General features: G+C 34.6%; 3 protein-coding genes across 7 annotated transcripts; all 3 read left to right on the top strand.

Moving 5' to 3' along the window:
* The first annotated feature begins 1,346 nt into the window (after positions 1 to 1,346).
* Positions 1,347 to 8,026, top strand: LOC111887344 (uncharacterized). 3 transcript variants are annotated; one of them, XM_023883509.2, is made up of 13 exons: positions 1,347 to 2,800; positions 2,905 to 3,079; positions 3,579 to 3,691; positions 3,815 to 3,916; positions 4,027 to 4,096; positions 4,496 to 4,551; positions 6,472 to 6,522; positions 6,638 to 6,742; positions 6,825 to 6,869; positions 6,968 to 7,070; positions 7,149 to 7,345; positions 7,505 to 7,597; positions 7,744 to 8,026. In XM_023883509.2, the coding sequence occupies exons 1-13, from the start codon at positions 1,553 to 1,555 to the stop codon at positions 7,909 to 7,911; spliced, it is 2,526 nt and encodes an 841-aa protein (XP_023739277.1). In that variant the 5' UTR covers positions 1,347 to 1,552; the 3' UTR covers positions 7,912 to 8,026. The 3 variants fall into 3 exon arrangements, with proteins under 3 accessions (XP_023739277.1, XP_023739278.1, XP_052624602.1); XM_023883510.2 differs by having other exon boundaries at positions 7,149 to 7,319; XM_052768642.1 differs by having other exon boundaries at positions 2,971 to 3,079.
* Positions 8,027 to 8,161: 135 nt separating this feature from the next.
* Positions 8,162 to 11,966, top strand: LOC111887346 (uncharacterized). 3 transcript variants are annotated; one of them, XM_023883512.2, is made up of 3 exons: positions 8,162 to 9,501; positions 9,745 to 10,132; positions 10,222 to 11,966. In XM_023883512.2, the coding sequence occupies exons 1-3, from the start codon at positions 8,677 to 8,679 to the stop codon at positions 10,290 to 10,292; spliced, it is 1,284 nt and encodes a 427-aa protein (XP_023739280.1). In that variant the 5' UTR covers positions 8,162 to 8,676; the 3' UTR covers positions 10,293 to 11,966. The 3 variants fall into 3 exon arrangements, with proteins under 3 accessions (XP_023739280.1, XP_023739279.1, XP_023739281.1); XM_023883513.3 differs by having other exon boundaries at positions 8,715 to 8,847; positions 8,930 to 10,132; XM_023883511.2 differs by having other exon boundaries at positions 8,162 to 10,132.
* A 3,405-nt stretch (positions 11,967 to 15,371) lies between these two features.
* LOC128132236 (secreted RxLR effector protein 161-like) lies at positions 15,372 to 16,007 on the top strand. The gene has a single exon (XM_052768645.1). The coding sequence runs from the start codon at positions 15,372 to 15,374 to the stop codon at positions 16,005 to 16,007; it is 636 nt and encodes a 211-aa protein (XP_052624605.1).
* Positions 16,008 to 24,959: the final 8,952 nt, after the last annotated feature.

Here is a 24,959-nt window from a genome sequence, read left to right on the forward strand (position 1 = left end):
CCAAATTTCTCAAAGTAAATCTCATAATCATTCAACACAACATAATTTGTGAACAAATTTTAAGTTGTGAGGGTGACTCAAATATATCATTAACCTTTGGTACCATCTTGTTCCACCGGGTGCTTGGATCATACATTATGTATTTCATTTTTACCACATTCTCAACGTTTTTATGACTTTGCCATTTCGTTAGCATGGTACACTTGTGCTCTAATTTCATCATACATACTTGATTTTCATAAGTTTTCATCACCAAGTAAAATATTGAGGATGATGTCCTTACACTTATCTAGCATGGTAACGAACTCAACATCTTATTTATTGTACATGTAGATCTCATGAAGCTCAACGTTCATTTCGTTCAACCTAGAGAAAAGGCTTGTGTATAAAAGAAAATGAGTCGTTACAATCTTCTTTTGATGAAGTCAATCGTCAACCGTATCTCCTATATAAATTGAACATTTTACAAACTGAATTTCTTTTGTAAAAAATTAATTATGGAGTCTAGGAAACTTACTCTTTGAACACCAATATTTACAAAATAAATGCGATTACCCAAGATATTGTTTGCTTAGGTGCATTAATCAACTTTGTAACCCTTTTGATATTTCAAATACCCTATTTCTATGATGATGGCGTGCATTTACACTCAAGAATTAAAGCAAGCGTATAATCTCCAAATGAAGACATGTGAACATAATTAAAGGATTTTAATGGTCATGTAAGCTTCTACCATGGCCTTGGTTAGCTAACATGATAAAAAGTATTTATGACAAAAAATTGTCAATTATTAGACATTAATGAACATAAAAATGAGCTTGGTGTAAATTGTTACATACACTCAAACATGACATAGGTATATGTGGTTGTTGGATGGCTTCATTAATCCACATACAAGTAAAAGTTTTAATGACCTACTAAGTTGGTATTAGTATATTTTATCTTTAATAAATTAAAGATCTTTTTACATTTTATTTTTATTCATCATCTCCAATTAAATACTGATAAATATATTAAAATATTATTAATTTCATTAGATGTGAACCGTGTCATATTATATTTAATTTGAATAAAAAATTTAATGGCCTCCTAATTTGCTATTAATATATATTTCTATAATAGAATAAATATCTTTTTATGTTTTGTTTCAATTCATCGTCCTATCCATATTAAATAATAAAAATATATTAACATATTATTAATTTTACTAAACGTGTCATGTTACATTTAACATAAATAAAAAATTTAATAGAATAACATAGATAAAAAATTTAATAGAATAAAATATAAAAGAATATTTAATTACTCTTTCTTTTTAATAGGTCTTGATAGCACAAAACTTAACATAGCGACCGATTAAACCCAAAAACCTAAAAGCAAGACTAATGGTGTTTCTCCAGAATTAATTTGACAAGAGAAGGGTAAGTTTGTGCTCGATTAATGCCATCACAACCTGTCGTCAAATAGGCATCCTTTTGCTGTTCTTCTGTTTCCTGGAACCCAGGGATTTTCATCGTTGCCGTACCAATCACTCATAATTTTCTGTAAGCCGATGGATCATTCATGGCGTCCTCCGCCTCTGCCACTAGTACCAGGTAACAACGCCAACATCTGCCCAATCTGCTCAACATCTCACTTCCCTTTTTGCCCTCCTCCCCCATTCATCGAAAACCCCAGATTCCATTACTCACAACCCCAAAACGATTACTATCATCAACGACCCCGTTTTGATCACCCCCATCCATTCCCGAATCATCAGAGTTCGTTAAGTTATAACCATGATTATAATTCTATTAATGGGCATGTAGGTAGACGACCTACGTGGTATGGTAGTAACCCTAGCTTAGATATGAGTCCGTATAATGCCGTCGTCGATCCTCCTATGGTTAATGGAAATTATAGTAATCATCATATGGGTGGTGTTGGCTCTGCTGGTTATGGATATGATGGCTATGATAATGGCGGAATTAAGAGAATGAAAATTGAACCCATTGATAATAACAAGGGTCCTAGAGGATCCTTTATGGGTGGTGAAATTGCAGATACATCAAAGTCCTCATCTGACAATGAGAGAATATTGAAGTTGATTCATGATCATGGCAATGCTGTCAATGGTGGTCTTCCTAAAGTAGGCGCAAATTCAACTTCGGAATCCAATGGTGAAAATGGCAATATATATGCACATGAGAAATTTGGAGAAACTCGTGAAGTTAGGGATGACATGGGATTCAAACGGAAACGTGAGATGAGTGACTTTCCAAGTAGCAGGGAAGATCATGGAGTAGTGTATGCGAAGACTAATGTTCATTTTGATCAAAGAGATGAACAAACACAGGATCACCATAGAGGAGCAGCTCCATATCATTCTGTTTTGCAGAGAAGTGAACTGAATCAAAAATTGCATGATCCAGCTACTGGAACTTTACAAGAGAATCATCACAATTTGCAGCGAACAACTCAGATTAAGTTGCCACAACCTACTTATGTTAATACACCTAGTTCTTTTGGGACAAACTTTGGTCCAGTGGAGGTTCCTTATGCTTATCGTGGCCAACCTCCTCTTCCTGTTTCCCCTCCACCACCACTACCCATAGACCCACCACGGAATCATTTCTTTGAGCCATTCACTTCACCACCAGTACAAAAGCCCTCTTTGTTTCCTATTGGTGTTAGTTCTTCAGCAGACTCGTTATCTTCATCATCATCATCACGTTCTGCAATTCCTGAACACCAATCATCTACACAAGTTTATTATGCCAATAACGCAGGTCACCATCCTTCAACTCTTTCTTCTGTTGAGGTACGACTAAGGAAGTTTTTCTTTTTTATTAAGTCTGTGTTTTCCTATCAGATGTTACTGTGACATTCCTTCCTTTCACTGATAACCAACATTGTGATTCCTAGGAATTTTACACCCGACAATCTTCATCTGAAAAACATCTGAGAGATGTTCAACCTTTTCCATTGCAGCATATATCTTCAGAGAAGCCAAATATTATTGATGCTTCTCGCATATTTAAGCAGCCACACCGAGTATCTCGTCCTGATCACTTGGTGATAATCCTACGTGGACTTCCAGGTAGTTTTCTTGATCATAAACAAGTCTTTCAGTTGTCTCTAATAAAGTTTAATTTTAACAAACTGAAATGACCATGTTCTTTTTCTCTCTCTTTGGGTTAGTGGTGGATTTTGATGTGAAATTCCTTTCTTCCTTTTACCTAATTTAGGCGGTGATTTTTGTCTGCCTTCTGGCTTCACATGATGTCATCCAAATAAAAAGCAGTATTCATTGCTATAACCGGGTGGATTTTTTCAAGTGTAATGTCCTAATAAAAAAAAGTTGAAAGTACAATGCCATTCACTACCTTGATAAAAAGAAAACTGAAAGTACAATGCTGTGAATTGTGATAGAAAGAAATGAAAGTAGGATGCTATAATACTCAAATAAATGAACCATATGGAGTACAAAAATCACACTTAATATCAAGTTTACATCTTTTTATAACTAGTACTAGTATTGTTTGTGTTGATGTCTGCATTTGGCAATTAAGACTCATGGCCTACATCAATGTTTGCAGGTAGTGGAAAGAGCTACTTGGCAAAGGTGCTGCGTGATATTGAGGTTGAAAATGGTGGGGAAGCACCACGGATTCATTCAATGGATGAGTACTTCATGACTGAAGTTGAAAAGGTTTATAGTTGGCTTCTTTTCTTTTGTTTCTAGTATATTTTATATATCTCTATAGTCTATACTATATTTAAGAAACTTTAGTGACCCGACATTCTGATTTTAAGTATTGTACCTATTTTATAGGCTGAAGATAGTGAGTTTTCAAAGTCTTCTGGTTCTCTTAGAGGCAAGAGACAAGTAATGAAGACTGTGATGGAGTATTGTTATGAACCTGAAATGGAGGAGGTAATTTTAATTACTTATATAACGACCAAAATTGAAGTTTGTTTGGTACTTTGCCTTGTGGAAAGTGTTCTATTGATTCTAACATAACATTGGTATATATCTTTGCATAGGCTTATCGAGCAAGCATGCTGAAGGCATTTAAGAAGACCCTTGATGAAGGGGTTTACTCGTTCATAATTGGTATGGTTTATTTGGGACACAAGTTCCAAACTATTAGTATACAAGGGTTTATATTCTGTCTTTATCTTAATATCTTGTTATCTGATGTCAATCCTTTAGCATTGCGAGTAGTATTCTCGTTTTCCCCTTAATCCACTTGCTTTTTGTGGTATAAAATTCTATGTGGTGTAGTACTGAAATGCTTGCATTTTAGAAGTCTAGTGCTGGCTAATCTTGGTAATGAATGGTCTGCTTTAAAAAATAAAAAGAATGGTATTGATTAGACTAGCTTTTGATGGGTAAGAGTGATTGTAGAATAAGTGGGGCTCAATTTACACTAACCAGCGATGCAGTTTGTTTTATTTTTTTTGAGCCAATTGACTTATTTGTTGCTGGTATGTCATGTGTTCCTCGTCTTAGTGGATGACCGCAATCTGCGGGTAGCTGATTTTGCTCAGTTTTGGGCAACTGCTAAGGTATACTCTCATACTCATACTTACCTTCTCTCTGTAGGGATGCTTTTTTTATTTGCAGGTTTTAATGATACCATAATGTGTTTTAAGTATCAAGGTAGTTGTCTTTATAAGTTATTGGGAAGTATGTGAGGGGATTCATCATTTTAGATATGCAAACTTGGAAATCGTTATGAAAATATGTTGATGTTATGGATTCATTGGAGAACATCCTATATTTATCTATTTTGTGAACCTTATTGGCAAGCTAGGCATTTTATTTTTGGGTTAATTGGAAAAAAAACAACATATTTTCATTTATTTGTTTTTTTTTTTATTTACTCCAATTACAACATTTTACTTTGAGTTTTCTACCCTATTATAGCGAAGTCATCCAAATACTAATTAATTTTCATGGTAGTTCTGTTAATGTACAATGTCCTAAGAAGAAAAAGATGGAAGTACAATGCTATCGTGAGGTAGAAATTTCAAAATACAAGGTTTTAATAAGAAAAAAATTGGAAGTATAATGTTACAATAGAATGAAAAGAAAGTAGGATGATATAATAAACAAATAAACAGACGTACATTGCTATTTCTTGCATTTAGCATTTTTATTTTTGACCAAACTTTTAAGCCTGTTATCCATTCAGAGCCAAGCAATTTAAGAGTCTTAAAGGGGTTTAAATTTGTGAATCAAGTTGCTGTATATATTTTATATTAATAATTTTATTTTCAAGCAAACTCCTGTATCAGTACCTGGGAGGCTGGGACACACATCGACAATTCAAAATAAAATTAGGGTTTGTGCCAAATACAAGCAAAGTAGCTGGAATTGTACTATTTTGTTTTGAATTGTATAATTATGTCAGGTGTTTCAAGTTTGTTATAGAGGCTTTTTTTGCCCTTGGATAGTTGGATTTATCAACACGTATATCTTTTCCTTATCTTTTATTTTCACTACTACCTGAAATAATATTTTGATGATACGGCATTCTTTGTAATTCATACATCAGTGGTTTGACTTTTATATGGAATTTATCACTTCTGTTCTTTTTTTTTGGGGTAGAGATTTGTCATTTGTGTTGTTATGTTTAATTAGCTGTGTTGTCCTTATTGTTTCCACAAACTAAACTCCTGTGAACTATAAGGTTGTGTTTGTTACATGGGACAAGACTGGATGTTACAATCACACACATTCTATGCAATGGAGTTGTATTAGACAATAATCATAATAATATTCTTTCAAACTACTTCATGCTATTCTGTTGCTCCATCTTCCCTCAGATGCATACATGGAATATGTAAGCTTTAAGCTTAGTGATAGCAATTATGGTTTCATAAATATACAGTTTTCCTAAAACATATAAATAGAATGCATGAGTAACAATTTAATAAGAAATAACAGAATCTGGAGAGTGGAGTCTGAACCTTATTATTATTTATGTTTTGATGGCAAGCTGGAATTTTATATAGTTGTATGCACAAGCATACTTTGTTGTTACCTATGTAAATGTGGCAACTATCATGCACACTGTATCTGTTCAGTCATGGAATCTTTCTGTAAAGGTGATGACAGTGGGCCTATATACAAAATTGATCTTTTTTTATTTATTTATATATAAATCAACTCTTATACTGTTTTAACATTGCATGCTCCAGTCCCCACTCTGGAAAGTGACCATTGCACTTGTAAAATTGCAAAACAAGACCACTGAATATTACAATCTCTTGCTTTTTCACCAAAAGTTAACCAGGTTCCCTGATTGTTTTGTGACTAAGTGACACGTTTGGTGGTAAAAGATTGCAAGAAATTTATGGCATTTACTTTTATTAAGGATGGAGACCATTTGCATTATTTGTGACATGAAAATTATAAGCATTGCAGATTTGTGAGGAGTATATATCTGCTGTTATTCATTTGTTTCCTGTTTTTTGTTGCAGAGATCGGGTTATGAAGTATACATAGTGGAAGCCTCATACAAGGATCCAGCAGTGAGTTTAAATATCACATAAACAAGCCTTTCTAATTCTAAATACTAAAACATTGAACATAATAAAAACACAAATATGATTATTATAAGGAAGACTGGTTTGTGATTTGTGATAGGGTTGTGCGGCTAGGAATGTGCATAACTTTAGCCTGGATGATATACAGAAGATGGCTACACAATGGGAAGAAGCTCCATCATTGTACTTGAAAATGGATGTCAAGGTTTGTTTTAACACATCTATGGATGGATCATCGAATAATATAAAAAATTATTGAAAAGTTGATTTGATATTTTACTTTGCAGTGTTTACTCCATGGAGATGGTTTTGATGAAGGTGGGATTCAAGAGGTAAGCTTAGCAATGAGTGTAGGTAGTGTTTGGTTTTGCTAAGGGCATTCACGTCTTTTGGTGGAATCTGAATCCGTATGAATATTTGAAACTGACAGGTGGACATGGATATGGAAGATGAAGATGATGATGCTATAGATGGTAAAAGTCCACATGAGAATATGAAAGAGCAGGTGGATGATTTAACACCTCATGGTATTGGTATGTATGCATAATTATAATACAAGACATTTGGTTGAAAGGAGACAATAAACACATATGGTTTTGTGAATTGCTTAGATGATGATGTGAAGAAGAAGAAGCAGCATAATGATACACCAGAAGTGAAACATTTGAGTAGAAGTAAATGGTCAAATGATATGGATGGAAATGAGTCCCATGAAGAAGAAGCAACACAAAATGGTGGTGCTCTTTCAGGCTTAATTCAAGCATATGGATATAGTAAGGAAGGTAAATCTGTACGCTGGGGTGATCAGGTGTGTATTTTAATAAATGTTGCTTAAAAGATATTTCATAAAATACAAGGAAATAAATAAATAAATGTGGACATATAAGTTGTTCTTTTTGCAATTGAATTAAGTGTATCAAGTCAAAAGAAACGACAGACACCTTTGACTTTTTGTTGTTTGTGTCAGGGTGGAAATGTTGGGTTCTCAATAAGCGCAACAAGAAAAGGAAAAGCAACCACAGCATCATTACTTATTGGGCCTGGTTCAGGTTACAACTCGGTAGGTTATTGTTGTTGTTCATATGGATCTTGCTGGAGGGTATATATATTAGACAATTCATCAATTGAAACCCTCAAAATTTGTAATTTCTCATTGATAATGCTAAATGTAATAAATAAATCAGTTATTGATATTGATTGTTGCAGAAATCAAACCCATTATCAGAGGAAGACTGCATAAAGGGAGGTGTTGAGTCAACAAGTCAAAATGTATTCCAAGAACGTATCCGGGCAGAATGTGAATCTTTCAAAGCTGTTTTTGAGAAAAGGCGACATCGGATTGGTGGGTTCAACTTCAATGTGGATGAAGAATAAGTAACAGCTTCAATCTTTATGTTTTTGTTGTATCTATTATCATCTACTAAAATTTTGTAGCTTGTTGGATTTCAAGTTCAAAACTAATAAATATAATTTTATATCTTTTACTTCACTATTGGCTATTGCAATGAGTGAGGCGACTTCTTTTTATTTGGTCCAAATGAAGTGTTAAATGCAAGTAATAGGAATCTACTTTTCTTATTACAAAATTATACTTGCTGTTATTTAAATACAAAGCAATAATTATATATAATATTAAAGCACATTTGGTTTAGGAATAGTCAATTTTATGGTTATAACAAATTAGCCACGGATATCGTCTACTTTCTCTCCTTCGTTCACTATATTTTCTGCTTACTAGAAATTGCCCACAGGTTATTTGGGTTTTGTCTCCTCCGGTCCTTGTACTTTCACGCCCTATTGCTGGACTATATTGGAGGTCTTTTTTGCAAATTCTCTGACTTCCATTTGTACGTGTTATGTTCCGGACGTTTTGCCGACAATATTCTCCAATCACTTTTCTTTGTTCACTGCCTACCCATGTCCTCCATTTGACCTCAACTTTTGGGTGTTTTCACGTCACCCTTGCCTCCACCTGCTTCGTATCTACCGTTGACTGGTTGTTTATCTTGATTTCTCTTCTTCTTTTTTTCGTAAGTTGTTCGATTTAGGGATTAAACTCATATTTTACTTTATGTATGCTTTTCTTACTTCGCTTTCTGTTCTTCCGAATTGAGAATTATTTTATGTTGCATACCGATAATGCCCAAAGCTTGTAAGCGTACTCTGTTTGAACCTGGGGAATCTTCTATTGGAGGTGCTGTCTCTGGGTCACGTAAATCTCGACTACTTTCTGCTCTTTCTTCCCGTCTTTTGCTTTCCTCACTTCCTATGATGACTGTGGAAATTGCTCATGTGTTTGCGAATTTTGTGGTGCGTTTTTTTTGGTATGCTAAGAGAGTTTTGTCGTTATCCCGTTCTAATCATCCATGTTATAACCATTGTTGTAAATCAGGCTCCGTTATATTGCCTTATCCTCTTTCTCCACCACCTGCAATAGCTGTTTTGTATGGTGATGCGACTTTCATTCAAAGTATTAGGGCTTATAATATCATGTTTTCAATGACATCTCTTGCTGCTGTTGTGGACAAAGAGATTAACAAAGGATCTGGTCCTTCTGTTTTTAAGGTTTCCGGCCAAATATCACATTGGATAGGGTCACTGTGTCCTGAAGATGGTAAAGGTCCACGTTTTTTACAGCTTTACATTGTTGACACTGAACATGAATTGTCAAACAGGCTGCGTGCTTTTGATGATCCATCAAAACCGGCATTAGATGAACGTGTTATTGCAACCTTGATTCGAGAATTGACACTTCATAATGAATACGTACGCACTTTCAAGACCGCTAAAGAAATTGTTGATGCTGCTCAATTGGATTCGTATGCTGTGTGTCTTTTTAATAACGTACCTGATCGTAATGAACCTCCATCGTCTGTGACACTTGGTTGCATTGTTTGTGGTGATGATTCTGCGGCCAACAAGTATGACATCATTGTGTATTCGAAATCTGGACATCCACAGCAGGTTAGCAAGCTCCACCCAACTTATATGGCATTACAATATCCTTTACTATTTCGATTTGGAGAGGATGGTTGGTCCCTGCGTATGAAATTGTGTAACGAAACCGGTTCTAATGCAAGAAATCTAACAGTAAATATGTACTATGCTTATCATATTCATGCGCGCTCTAATATTTATTCGTTGGTGCTTAATTCATGTCGTTTGTTCCAACAATATTTGGTGGATGCTTATACATGTATTGAGCAGAGCCGTCTAGACTATTTTCAAAGTCACCAAGATCAGTTAAGATCTGAATATGTCAGTGGAATTTATGACGCCATTTCTAACGGAGACACGGAGAGTCGATCAGTTGGTAAAAGAGTCCTTTTGCCTCCGTCTTTCACTGGTGGTCCGCGTTACATGTACAGTCACTATCAAGATGCACTTTCCATTTGTAGGGTGTATGGAAATCCACAATACTTCATCACATTTACATGTAATGTTAATTGGCCCGAAATCAGGCGTTATATGGATTTTCAACATCAACATGATACTCATAGTAGAGCTGACATCATTGCTCGGGTTTTCCGTATGAAGGTGAAATCATTTATCACTTTTTTGAAGGAGGATAAGACTTTTGAAACTGTCATTGCACGTGAGTTTTATTGTTATTCATATTTTACGATTTTTTTTTAACTTTCTCCTTTTTTATTGCTATATTTAACTAATTTTTGCCTTTTTCAGATTTGTATACAATTGAATTTCAGAAGAGAGGTTTACCTCATTGTCATACATTGCTATGGGTGTCCGATTAAGATAAAATTCGAGATCCAACTACTGTTGACAACTTTATAAGTGCTGAACTTCCGAATCCGTGTTCTGAACCTTTACTATATCAGACAGTTACAACTTCTATGATACATGGTCCTTGTGGTTTGTTAAATATGAAGTCTCCGCGCATGAAAGATGGGCGTTGTACAAAGCGGTATCCGAAACCCTTTGTTCATCCCACGACGTTTGACAAACAAGGTTATGCCCATTACAAGAGAAATTCGTCTTCACGTCACACTCTTCGTAGTGGTGTCCAGATAGATAATGGTTTCATTGTTCCATATAACAAAAGACTATGTTGTCGTTTCAATGCACACACATAAACGTGGAGTACTGTGGATGGAACATGATGATCAAATACCTTTTCAAATACATTTTCTAAAGGGGTAGACCGGGTGCGATTTAGTCTTCAGAAGACTGATTCTAACAAAGAATGTCCGATTGCTGTAGAAACTCCTGTTACTGATGAGATTCGAAGCTTCTTAGACGGGCGGTACATCTGTCCCCACGAAGCGGCATGGCGCATTCTTGACTTCCCGATTCATGAACATGACCCACCGGTGATGATACTTCCAGTCCACTTAGAAAATAGGCAAACTGCATATTTTAAGGAAGACATTCCTCTGAAGGATGTTGTACGGAATCCCGGGTTCGCAATATCACCGCTTCTTGGTTGGTTCAATCATAACAAAGATACCGTCGTTCGTGATAATGAAAATCAGAGTAACAGTGAAAATGAAACTGGAGGTTTAGATTTAACCTACATAGATTATCCATCTAAATTTTGGTGGGATAAAACTGCAAAATGGTGGGTGTTGAGGCATCGGAGTATGTCAAAAACCATCAGCAGACTTGTGTTCGTACACCCATCTGCCGGTGAACTGTTTTACCTGCGTTTTCTACTTTTTCATCAAAAAGGTTGTATATCTTACGAGGCTGTTCGCACTGTTTTTGATCGTGTGTACCCAAATTATCGAAGTGCATGTCACGCATTGGGTCTGATCGGTGAAGACAAAGAATGGATGACGGCATTCACCGAGGCATCACAGTGGGCAACATCTTCACAGTTGCGCTCCCTCTTTTGTCACTTGCTTTTATTTTGTGAGGTGAGCAATCCGCTTGCATTGTGAGAAATCGATTGGCGAAAAATGAGTGATGACTTTACTATACAACATAAGTGCCAATGTTTCTGTTATACCAATGCACATTACTGACTTTCACTTATAACAACAATTGTTATTTGAGTCGGAAAAAATACTTAGATCATGCACGCCATCAAAGTCAGTTGCAGACTTCCACTTACCATTATCATCGGAAGCTGTAGTCGCTCTTTTGGAAAATCGGCTACTTTTAGAGGAAACCTGTTACGACAAGGAACTTCTACAAAATCAGCATCAACAAATGTATTCTGTCCTCAATTCAGAGCAGCTACACATTTATAATGCAGTTTGTTGAAAATATGCTTTAAGGAATCCACTAATGAGCAATAAAAGTAGTTATGGTTTTGTCAGTTTTTATTTTTGAATTGAATAAGTTTAATTAGGAGTTAGTGGATAGTTATGCTCTAGTTAATTTTCAGTTATGAATAACAGCTATATAAGCTGATGTAGTACAATGATTTTGATATTCTATTTTCCAATTCCAGTCATTGCATAGCATATCTCCTCTGTTCATTTTTCTCCTGTTTACAACCTATTGTCTTCTTTTCTATTTGTTTAAAACTAACAAATTGGTAGCAGAGCTTATTTCTTGAGGGATCTGTGAGGACAAATGGTAGAAAGTAGTGTTTCACAATTCACTATTCCAGTGTTCAATGGTGATAATTACCAGCTATGGGCTGCAAGAATGACATCTTATCTTGAAGCCATGGATCTTTGGGAAGCTGTAGAAGAGGACTATGTTGTTCCTCAACTTCCAGAAAATCCTACCATGGCTCAAATCAAAGTTCACAAAGAGAAGACATCAAGGAAGTCAAAGGCGAAAGCAACTCTGTTTGCTGCAGTCTCTACAACCATTTTCACAAGAATTATGTGCCTCAAAACTGGAAAAGAAGTGTGGGATTATCTGAAGGAGGAATATGAAGGAGATGAAAGAATTCGAGGCATGCAGGCTCTCAACTTGATCAGAGAATTTGAGATGCAGAGAATGAAAGAATCGGAGACTATCAAGGAGTATTCAGACAGATTACTGGATATTGGAAACAAGGTACGGTTGCTTGACTCTAAGTTTTCAGATTCAAGAATCTTTGAAAAAATTCTCGTTACTGTTCCTGAGAGATATGAAGCTTCAATAACCACTTTGGAGAATACAAGGGACCTGTCAGAAATTACTTTGGCAGAATTGTTAAACTCATTACAGGCACAAGAGCAACGTAGGCTTATGAGACATGAGCATGTTGTTGAAGGTGCTCTACCGGCCAAGCATCGAGATGAACGAAAGCAAAAGAAGAAGAGTGACAAAAAGGCCTCATCAACTTCTGTTGTTGAAGATTCTGTCAACAATCAGAATCAAACCAAAGTTCAGACTCCAAAAAAGAATTATCCACCTTGTAAGCATTGTGGTAAAATGGGTCATCCTCCATTCAGATGTTGGAAAAGGCCAGATGCAAAGTGCAACAAATGTAATCAGGTCGGTCACGAAGCTGTTATATGTAGAAGCAATACTCAAAAGCATGAAGAAGTCCATAAAGCTACTCAAGATGAAGAAGACCATATGTTTGTTGCATCTTGTTATTTAACAACAATTTCTCCTGAAAGTTGGCTAATTGACAGCGGGTGTACAAACCACATGTGTAATGACATCAGCCTCTTTAAAGAGGTATTGCCTTCGAAGTCCAGGAGAGTGAAAGTAGGCAATGGTGAATACGTTCCAATCAAAGGAATTGGAACGGTTGCAATTATAACCACTTCAGGTACAAAAACAATCTCAGATGTCATGTATGTACCAGAAATTGATCAGAATTTAATAAGTGTTCCCCAGCTGCTAGAAAAAGGATTTAAGACATACTTTGAAGATTTTTGTTGTCGTGAGTATTATCCAAATGGAAAAGAATTGATGAAGGTCAAAATGAAAGGAAGAAGCATGGCTTATGATCCAAAAGAAGAAGAGCAAATGGCCTTTTACAATAAAGTTAGCAACACTGACATATGGCACAAGAAGCTTGGGCACTGTCATCTTCAAAGAATGCTACAAATGCAAAAGGATGAAATGGTGAGAGGTTTTCCAAAGTTAGATGATCAACTTTCAAATTGTTCAGCGTGTCAATACGGAAAACAAAGGAGGATTCCATTCCATAAATCATCTTGGTGGGCATCAAAAAAACTTCAACTCATACATACTGATATTGTAGGACCTCAAAGAACACCATCATTGCAAGGTAATGTTTATTACATTATTTTCATTGATGATTTTACAAGAATGTGTTGGATTTACTTCATGAAGTTCAAGTCAGAAGTGACTGATGTTTTCTGGAAATTCAAAAAAATGGTTGAAAACCAAAGTGATTGCAAAATTCAAGTGTTGATGTCTGATAATGGAAAGGAGTATTCATCAGAAAAATTCAATATGTTCTGCGAGGAAGCCGGCATTGAACATCAGCTCACAGTTCCATATTCTCCACAGCAAAATGGAGTTAGCGAAAGAAGAAACAGATCCATATTGGACATGGCCAGAAGTATGTTGCACGATAAGGAGCTGCCAAAATATTTTTGGGCAGAGGCTGCTAACACAGTCGTGTTCCTACAAAACCGGTTACCAACACTTGCTTTGGAAAGTAAAACTCCTTTTGAAGCATGGTTTGGTTATAAGCCTTCACTAAGCTTTCTTAAAGTTTTTGGGTGTGTATGTTATGTTCACATTCCTCAGGTTAAGCGTGACAAGATGGATAAAAAGGCCATCCCGGGCATCTTTGTAGGTTATGGTTCAGTTTCTAAAGGTTACAAAGTGTACTATCCTCAAACAAAAAAGATGACAATAAGCAGAGATGTACATTTCAATGAAGACGAGCAATGGGACTGGAACAAGAAAAAGGAAAAAAAAGATGTTTCTTTTGGTGACAATGCAACAGAAGAATCAGAGGATGAACCGATAGATGATGCCTTGGAAGACGAGTCAATTGATGATTCTCCCGTAAGAGGTACAAGGTTACTTACAGATGTCTATGCAAGGTGTAATGTTGCAATTAATGAACCATCTAATCCTGAAGAAGCCCTGAATGATCCAAAATGGAAGAAAGCAATGTTGGAGGAGTTGTCTATGATAGAAAAAAATAAAACGTGGGAGTTGGTTGAAGAAAAGTCATTGGTGTTAAATGGGTGTTTAAAACAAAGCTCAATGCTGATAACACCATCAACAAATTCAAGGCTCGACTCGTTGTTAAAGGGTATGCTCAAATTTATGGTGTTGACTATTCTGATACTTTTGCTCCTGTTGCAAGGTTAGATACAATCAGATTGTTACTAGCCATATATGCACAAAAAGGTTGGAAAGTGTTTCAACTAGATGTGAAGTCAGCCTTCCTAAATATTGTACTACAGGAGGAGATATTTGTAGAGCAACCAGAAGGTTTCAAGATTCAAGACAAAGAAGATAAAGTCTATCTACTAAAAAAGGCTCTCTATGGTTTGAAATAAGCTCCGAGAGCTTGGTATAGCCGGATAGATACTTACTTGCTGGATCTCGGTTTTGTTAAAAGCTTATCTGAAGCTACTCTTTATGTGAAACATAAAGAGAATGATATTCTTATTGTCTCTCTTTATGTTGATGATTTGCTCGTGACAGGAAATAACAAGAGGCTCATAGATGAGTTTAAAAAAGAGATGATGCAGGTTTTTGAAATGACAGATTTGGGTCTCATGTCATATTTTCTTGGCATGGAGATCAAACAAGACAAAAATATGGTGTTCATCTGTCAAAAGAAATACGCAAATGAAATTTTGAAAAAATTTCAAATGGAAGATTGCAAAGCAGTGAGCACCCCAATGAATGAGAAATAAAAGTTTAGCAAAGAAGATGGTGCAGATAAAGTTGATGAAATTTATTTCAGGAGCCTAATCGGTTGTTTGATGTATCTCACAGCGACAAGGCTTGACATTCTCTTTGCTGTTAGTCTTTTATCGCGATTTATGCACTGTGCAAGTGTGATACATTTTAGGGCAGCAAAACGAATATTAAGGTACATCAAAGGTACCATCAATTTTGGAGTCAAGTTTGAGAAAAATCAAAGATTCAAGTTGCATGGTTTCTCAGATAGTGATTGGGGAAGATCAATTGATGATATGAGAAGCACATCGGGCTACTGTTTCAGTTTGGGCTCAAGTATTTTCTCATGGTGTTCAAAGAAGCAGCAAATTGTAGCACAATCTACTGCAGAAGCAGAATTCATAGCAGCTACATCAGCCACAAATCAAGTTTTATGGTTGAAAAAGATTATGTGTGATTTGCAAGAAGAACAAAAATTTAGCATTGATGTTTTTGTTGACAATCAAGCAGCTATTGCAATCTCCAATAATCCGGTATTTCACGGGAAGACAAAGCATTTCAACATTAAGCTCTATTTTTTGAGAGAAGTGCAGCAAAAGGGTGAAGTCTCTCTAGTCTACTGCAAGTCTGAAGACCAGCTAGCAGACATCTTCACCAAACCACTTCCGGTCAGCAAGTTTGAAGTTTTAAGGCAAAGGATTGGAGTGTGTAGTCCTTAAAGCAAGGAGGAGTGTTGAAAATATGCTTTAAGGAATCCACTAATGAGCAATAAAAGTAGTTATGGTTTTGTCAGTTTTTATTTTTGAATTGAATAAGTTTAATTAGGAGTTAGTGGATAGTTATTTTCTAGTTAATTTTCAGTTATGAATAACAGCTATATAAGCTGATGTAGTACAATGATTTTGATATTCTATTTTCCAATTCCAGTCATTGCATAGCATATCTCCCCAGTTCATTTTTCTCCTGTTTACAACCTATTGTCTTCTTTTCTATTTGTTTAAAACTAACACAGTTGTATGCGCAGATAGGAATAAAAAGCAAACCTTACTCTTCATTTATGGCCACACGGTGGAACTGGAAAAACTTTCTTGTGGACGACCCTAATTTCTTACTTTAGATCAATTGGTAAGATCGTTTTTGCAGTTGCTACTTCAGGAATAACATCCTTACTATTACCTTCAGGTAGAACGGCTCATTCTAGATTTAAGTTACCGATCAATCTTTCGGAAATCTCGACATGTGACATAAAAAAGAGAACATCACTCGCAGACCTACTGAAACAGACTTCTATTATTATATGAGACGAGGCTCCAATGAGCGATAGATGTTGCTTTGAATGTCTCGATCGGTCGTTGAGAGACATTTTTGAGTGCAACACGCACCCGTTTGGTGGCATGTCCATGTTATTAGGAGGTGACTTTCGTCAGACCCTTCCCGTATGCCCAAAAAGCACCAGATCGCAGATCATTGCACTCACTTTACCGAACTCACATTTATGGCCGTGTTTTCAGGTTTGGAAACTTAACCATAACATGCGGTTATCGGACAACAACAACAACAACAATCCTACATTTGAACTCTCAACATCCGCATTTGCATCATGGTTGCTTGCTGTTGGAGATGGACTTTTAGGAAAACCAAATACAGTTAATGCGGTAGATACAAAGTGGATCCAAATACCCGACTCACTTTTGATACCTCCAGGAGAAAATTCTTTGCAAGATTTAATAAACTTTGTATATGGCGACGAAATTCTATCGGACCCCTCTCCCATTGACCTATCTGTCAGAGCCATTGTCTGTCCAAAAAACAACACAACAAATGAAATAAATGATCTTATTTTGAAAATGACTACGGGTAACTTTAGAATCTACAAAAGTGTCGATACTTTAGAAACTAATGGTAACCAATCCTCAGAATTAGAAGCCTTCTATCCTCCTGAGTACCTAAACGAATTACACTTTTCAGGAATCCCTCCACACAAACTTTTACTGAAAGTAAACACACCAATCATGCTAATAAGAAACATAAACCAAAGGGAGGGATTATGTAATGGTACACGTCTGATAGTCTCACAGTTGTTACCAACAGTAATTGAGGCAATAATTATCACAGGAACTTCCATTGGGAAACGTATCTATATACCACGCATAAAATTCATACACAAGAATACTGACACACCTTTCACCTTGTTTCGGAAGCAATACCTCATTAAAGTTTGTTACGCCATGACAATAAACAAGAGCCAAGGCCAATCACTAAAAAAATTGGTGTTTACTTGTCCCAACCTGTTTTCACACATGGTCAACTGTATGTTGCTCTATCTCGAGCCACATCTCCCAAGTCCATCAAAGTTCTCATAAAAAATGACACAAACACAGCAAACAACTTAACGAAAAACGTTGTTTTCAAAGATTTGTTACACAAAGTAGAAATTTCTGATGTTCACAACAGCCTGGCTACACATACGAATTTATGACATTACATTATTTACTTTATAACAAATTATTACATAATATGTTAAACTATTATCTAATTATTGGATTGCTAGCTTTTGCACCTTACAGTCTAACTCTTTCTTTAACTCTACTCATAGACCCATGTCTGAGGATTCTACAACTATTTCTACATTGGAATATGGATGTTCAGGAGGAGCATTGCAGGTTCGCATTTTACGCACATGGACTCCACAAATTCGATCATATGAAACCTGGTTCCTAGCAGTCGACAAGCATGTAAGTATCTAAGCTTTCTTATAAATTTCCACATTCTTGTATATAATAATATTATTTTTACTGCCCTACATCAAAACAGGGAGATACCAATCAGATTCTGGGACAGAAAAAAGATCAAGGACACATAAAATCCATATTGACTATTTCAAACTGTTACACTATCTCTGACTATGCGTGTGTCGAACCGGACGAATATCAAAATTGGATAGGCAAAGAAATATATATTAGTGTTGGCAATGCCTCCTCAATCTGCCGAATTCCAGATACAGGAATAATACCTACAACTTCGTTTCACTTTATATCCAAAAGCCAAATACCAGACTATGTAAAACAAGCGCCAGGTATAACAATATATACACAACTACAATAATAAATGGCACAAAACAATTTCTATTTACTAATGTACCAGGTAATCCCGATATAGATTTCTTAGGTGTGTTTGTCAAATTCAGAGAACTCACGACAAAAAACAAGGAACCTTACACACTTCTCATACTCACAACCGAATCGTAAGTTGTAACTAATTCAACATTTATATTACATATTACCAACACACTAACAACAAACGAAAAACAGTGACGAAGAAATTGCTATTGGTCTATGGAAAGAATGTACCAATGTACTGGAAAAATTTGACCGCAACCTTATTGAGGCCACACCTGCTCCAACAGTTCTTGCTGTGACAAATGCAAAGATCATGACAGTTGCAGGTATGGAGGAAATAAGACATTGTAAAATATATACATTCACAAAAATTAATGTAGAAAGTATTGACGTTTGTTATGTATGTCACTTATAGGTGCACTAAAAGTAGGAACAACAAGTGCAAGTCATGTGTATATCAACCCACTAAAAGTAGGAACAACAAGTGCAAGTCATGTGTATATCAACCCATCAATTCGAGAAACAGCTGCCCTACTTGACAGGTATTAGAGACAGTTGCTTTGGAACATAATTTACTATATGTATACACTAAAAAAACAAAAATTATAGGTTTATGCGAAATTGTACGTCCCGTTCTGCGTGTAAAGGCCCTCCAACACCGTTACATGACATAAACGAAAAACCATATTCAGAACTATTGGTAAGATATACCAACTTACATTTACATACTCAAAATGAACCCAAGAAAATGTTACTTTCAATATCTAATTAACATCCTACAATAGGACAAAACCTTTACCGTAAAAGCATCTGCGGTTAACATCAGTTTTACAAACAACTGGTACCAAATTCTATGCCCCCTATGTAAGACAAGCAGCTTTAAAAAGGGTAACGACTGGTTGGTGACAACCCCAATCTTCATGTAAGTTGTCCTCCAAAACATGACTAACAATGGTACAAATTAAATTACAATAATTGCATCTACATGAAAACAGGTACAAACTTTCAACAACGTTGACAAATACCACAGACTCAATAACCGCAAACTTATCCAACAACACGGTCGAAAAACTCACTTCGATAACATCTGAAAAAGCTATACAACAATATGGACATACTCATAGAAAAACCTTACCACCCTTCATCCAAGATTGAAAAGGTTTACAAAAAAAATGGGTATTACAAATGACCAAAAACTCAAGTGCGGGCAACATTCGCTTCACAACAGTTGATATCGAGGAGGAAACTCCCCTTCAATAGTCAACAGTTCCAAATACACCAACACCACACTTTCCAGAATCATCTTCGAAAACCTATGCATCAAAAAGTACAAGAATGCTTTCCTATGACGATGCAGGTAAACACTATCACATGAAACATGCAGGTAAACAACATACTAACATCTTTTTTACTGACCAACAGATGAAGCTGAACCTAAGCAAGCGTCAAAACGGCAGTGCTATCCACGGTCATGACCTGACACAAAAACCTTGTAGCAGTCACTCCACTTTTTGTTAAACTTTGTATAACTTTTGCGCATAAAACCCTTAAACTTATGATATATTGTTTATAAAACCGAATCAGCTGCAACATAAGTAAGACAAACCTTTTCTGACAATCTTCCAAAAAAATTTAAAATGCTACTTTTAATACTCACTGTTTTGTTATTAAATTGAACCACACTGCTACACACAACAACAATGATTCTTTACCTTTCCTTCACTACTAGATAATCTGCACAAAAACACAAAACTCACAACTTATACAATTTTAAACACTATACGAATTTAATGTTACTATACATGTACTCAAACTTCCACACCAAAGTTAAATATAAAACCTATTAAGTCTTAACCACCTGTAACAAGCATATATCAAACAAACAAACCCATAGCGCAACATGGCCATTTTCCTAGTTACTATTATAAGTGAATATATTTTTTAAAATCTAAATACTACCAAATTCTTTCTACTGAAGCGGAACATTTCATTTCATGTTGCAATTCTTTGGTTAGGGATTTCCAGAATGTAGAATGTTGTTCGTGGATTTCTAGCCTATTATATTATATGCTAAAAGATTTACGGTTGTTTGGTTGGATGGAAATAAATGAAGTAATAGAATAGACGTGTTAATGGAATGAACCACTATGATTTCATTTTGATGTTGGGTTATTCCACCAGAGTGAAATGAGTTATTAATCTATATTGTTTAGTATGCATAAACCACTACAATTCCATTTTGATGTCTGATTATTTCTCTGGAATGAAATGAATTATTAATCTATCTTGTTTGGTACGCATACAAAGACGAGAGAAAGGAATGTATTTAATGTTTGGTACGCATAAAAAGACGAGAGAAAGGAATGTATTTAATTGTTAATAATAGGAATGTCTCATAGAATGTATATGATTTACAATCCTTTACAACACTATTCAATAAACAAAATATATTTTATCGTAATAAATACATAAAGAATAAATAAAAAACCATAATTATTTCAGTAACATAAATAAATAAAATAGAAACCATATTTTTACAATAACATACTTTAAATGCATATAACCGACATGAATATTTCAAGAATATTTTATCTATTCATTGGAGTTTTTCTTCCTAATCACCACCACTCACATGATCTTGGTGACAAACATTTTTAGATTATTAGGTCAGAGAAAGTCTCTTACTTAGTTTCTTCGTAGTCTCCCTCTGGATGGGGATAGAATTTTAAGCGGTCTTCATTGTGCGAAGATGTTTCCCACTATGTGGTAGGCTGGGGGTGGATGGTGGTGTCGCCTTTGATTCCTCATCGTTGATTGGCTCCGCATCGCCCAAAGATTCGTGCTCCTCAGATTCCATGTCTTCCTCTTGCTCCTCCTCAGGATCCTCTTCCATGTCTTCTTCCAAATCCTTCTCGGGATCGTCTTCTGGCCCACTACTTTTTGAAGGTAGTGGTGCGTCTCCGTCCAAGGGAATTGGGTTGTCCTCCATGGGTATGTCGGGAAAATATGGATCACTGAGTACAAGGGGAATTACAGACTCCTCTGTCGGAGGTTCATTCAGCATCCAAAGTTCATCCATCACAAAAAGAAAAATAACTTTAAGTTTGTTACTATTTAATTCACATATAAATCATAAAATTTTAGAGCTGTGATCATGCGTTGTGTTTTGATGTGTGATTATATAATATGTTTCTTAAATTTCCAAGCTTTTAATTTACCAACTACATTTAGTTCTGGTGTGACCTATGTACTATAAAACCTAGTTGAGTATTTGATTTAAAATCTTGAATTTAAGTTATTTTTAGTTCTTATATATATATGTTCTCATCGCGGTTTTGAGTTATATAAAACTCTATATTTTGATGTTGTGATTATGTATTTTATTTATTTTATAGGTTAAGGAATATCCTAAACCTAAAAGAATAAACCCTAGACTATAGCCGTGTTTTCCTAGGAAAATACTTAGTCTACTATAGTCGTTACTTATACCAATCTGTCGCACTCCGGTCGGCGGTAGAAATGTCGAGGTTGCGATGCCAACGTTGGATCACAGTTAACATACGCATAATTAATAGTACAAAACTTTAAACATTATTACATACTTCCATTAGTCTAGCTTTAAAAGTTACATCACTTTAGACTACGAAAATACGACATTCCAGATACTAGTTCAACAAAACGTAACTCAAAATAATATAAATGCATGAACATGTTGAACATATAGGCCAAGAAAAAGACTAGGAAAGAGATTTTCCAAATTATGAATGCCATAAACTTCTAAGTCCCTGAGAATACACACATTTAAATACGTCAACAAAATTGTTGGTGAGTCTCACAGGTTTTGACAGTTTTGACTCCGTGTATATTGTTAAAAGTGAAATTTTATATAAAAATGAACGAATATCATATTATATGAAAAATTACTTTTATAGCTCAAAGTATAAAATAATAATGAAAAATGTCGACGTGACATAGGTGTGATTGTAATTATAATCTCATACAAGTATGAATATTAATTTACTTATGATACATAAGTTTAAAATCAACATAATTTTGTATTATATATTATTAAGTGTTTATTTTACTTAAATAATACACTGACACTTAACTAATGATCTAAGTGTATAATCTTATACTACATACAAATCCTATTTCAACTCGTACTAGTATTCTACCATGTATAAATCCTGTTTCAATATTATACAATTGCTTTTTATAGTGAATTTTGGGGCTATGTCGAGTTTATAACAAAACTATGTGACTTTCAATCAGCCCCTGCGAGGCACTAAAAAAAGGTTGTGCTTTAAGTCTCACAAACGCTTCATAAATGCCGTAAATAGGCAAAAGAATAAGAAGTTATCGCCCGTTTCGACTCATCAGACGGAGGTTGTAGCTAGCAACCATAGGCAGGGGTGTCAACCCATATAGATCTATACACAACTTTCTACTCTCTCAAAGATGAACGGTTATTACAGAGGTTTTTTACTAAGTTTGTGTTTTTAGTTGATGATTATTAAACTCACATAGAATCCTAGGTTTTATAATTCTACAAATGTGTGTTCAAAACTTTAGTTATAAAGTTTAATAACTTAAGTGTAAAACCACAAAACTTTTCTAGCAAAAATCGGGCTGCATAACGGCTACGGTTTGACTAAAACCAAATTTCACCCAATATGAAATCAACCAAATAAACAACAATTTAATCATAGATAAAACAAAGCAACTATTATACTAACAATTATAATATTTCTTTTTACATTCATTCGACATATATAAGTATAAATGACCATTTTGAAATATATATATATATATATATATATATATATATATATATATATATATATATATATATATATATATATAGGTGTCGGAGGAAATTATAGAGCTTCTACTAGAGGTCTAATAAAAAACACATTCGAAATACATAGATGTTGGGGATGAATTCCAAAATAAAAAATAATATGAGTTCCAAAGCAATAGGAAGAAACTAATAGTGAAAGAAAATTGTGTTTTTTAATCAAAATGAAGTCTATGTAAATGGCTCTATACCTAATATATATATATATATATATATATATATATATATATATATATATATATATATATATATATATATATATATATATATATGATCTTTTTATGTACAAAATACGTATATACATTTTATAATCATTTTACGTAGTAAATTAACATAAAATGAGTTATGTGTATATTTTTATAATATGATGATTGATATTGTTACTTGTTAATGATATGTACATATAGATGTAAATTTAACGTAAATATTACGAGTAACATACATATAAACGTAATCTAAGTTTAAAAAGACTTGTATAAACTTAAACAACATAAATAAACATAGATGAATGAAAAATGACGTAGATAACGTAAATAAGCATCGATAACGTGAATAAACGTAAGAAACGTAAATTAAAATGTGAATAAATGTAAAATTTTTAAAGTAAAACTCACTATAGTTGCGTGAAATTCGTTTGTTTCGATTATTGGGATTTGACCTGCGTTTTCTCTTTTTTCAAATAGTGAGCTTTTTGAACGAAACAACACTCATCGGAGGTATACACGCCGTCGACCATGGTAAAATGGTCTTTAATTTTTAAGGGACTAATGATATATAGTGCAATTTCTTTAAACCAGAGGGATGCATCTTGTCAAAATTTTAAAGATGGAATGAAAATACGAATCTAACCAAACCACAGGGACCAAAACTTTAACTTACTCTTTTCTTATATATATATATATATATATATATATATATATATATATATATATATATATATATATATATATATATATATATATATATATATATAGAGAGAGAGAGAGAGAGAGAGAGAGATAGAGAGAGAGAGAGAGAGCTAGGTTCAAATGTTTTTAACAAGTATTGTGTGCATAAATGCACCAATGAGAATTTAAGAAATAATAAATAATTAAATAAATCATTTAAGAGTATTCTGGACATTTTGTACTTTTTAATTAAGGAATCATTTAATTGAAATTTTGCAATTAAGGAAATAAAATCAATTTTTTTTGACCTAGTCTCTCTCTTGCACCGTGTCTTATATGCAAGGAATTACCAAGATGAATCACCGACACCCCACAACACAACCGATCAAGACCTTGATTTCTTCTTTCTTCTTCCCGTCGACGCACACCACATATAGAAGTAGTCGATCGCTTTTTTTTTTTTTTTTTTTTTCCTGATCGCTTCTTCTGTATTAAACATATCAATGAAAACATGTGGCCACCGACGGAAAAGTAGAATGATTTATTGGAACGTTTTGTAGAAGGGCATGATCAGAGCATTCAACAAAAGCCCTAATTTACATTTGTCGATAATCGAGTAAGTTTTTGTTATTTACTCCTCTATTTTCCGTTAGTGTCTAGAGTCATAATGTCTCTGTCTCCTGTTATATAATGAAAATAGTTCATCACTTGATTATTGTCTATAATATTTCCTGATTGATTCCTAAAATGTTATGTAAAGTTGTTTGGATTGTTTAAAGAGGAATTTAGTTACAAGTTAGTATCAGT

Source organism: Lactuca sativa, chromosome 1, assembly GCF_002870075.4.
Source record: "Lactuca sativa cultivar Salinas chromosome 1, Lsat_Salinas_v11, whole genome shotgun sequence".
NCBI classification, from domain to species: Eukaryota; Viridiplantae; Streptophyta; class Magnoliopsida; order Asterales; family Asteraceae; genus Lactuca; species Lactuca sativa.

Coding starts and splice junctions, on each gene's coding strand:
- LOC111887344 (XM_023883509.2), top strand. CDS start 1,553: ATGGATCATTCATGGCGTCCTCCGCCTCTGCCACTAGTACCAGGTAAC. Junction 3,080..3,578: donor AATCCTACGTGGACTTCCAG/GTAGTTTTCTTG, acceptor CAATGTTTGCAG/GTAGTGGAAAGAGCTACTTG. Junction 3,692..3,814: donor TCATGACTGAAGTTGAAAAG/GTTTATAGTTGG, acceptor CCTATTTTATAG/GCTGAAGATAGTGAGTTTTC.
- LOC111887346 (XM_023883511.2), top strand. CDS start 8,677: ATGCCCAAAGCTTGTAAGCGTACTCTGTTTGAACCTGGGGAATCTTCT. Junction 10,133..10,221: donor TTTTGAAACTGTCATTGCAC/GTGAGTTTTATT, acceptor TGCCTTTTTCAG/ATTTGTATACAATTGAATTT.
- LOC128132236 (XM_052768645.1), top strand. CDS start 15,372: ATGTATCTCACAGCGACAAGGCTTGACATTCTCTTTGCTGTTAGTCTT.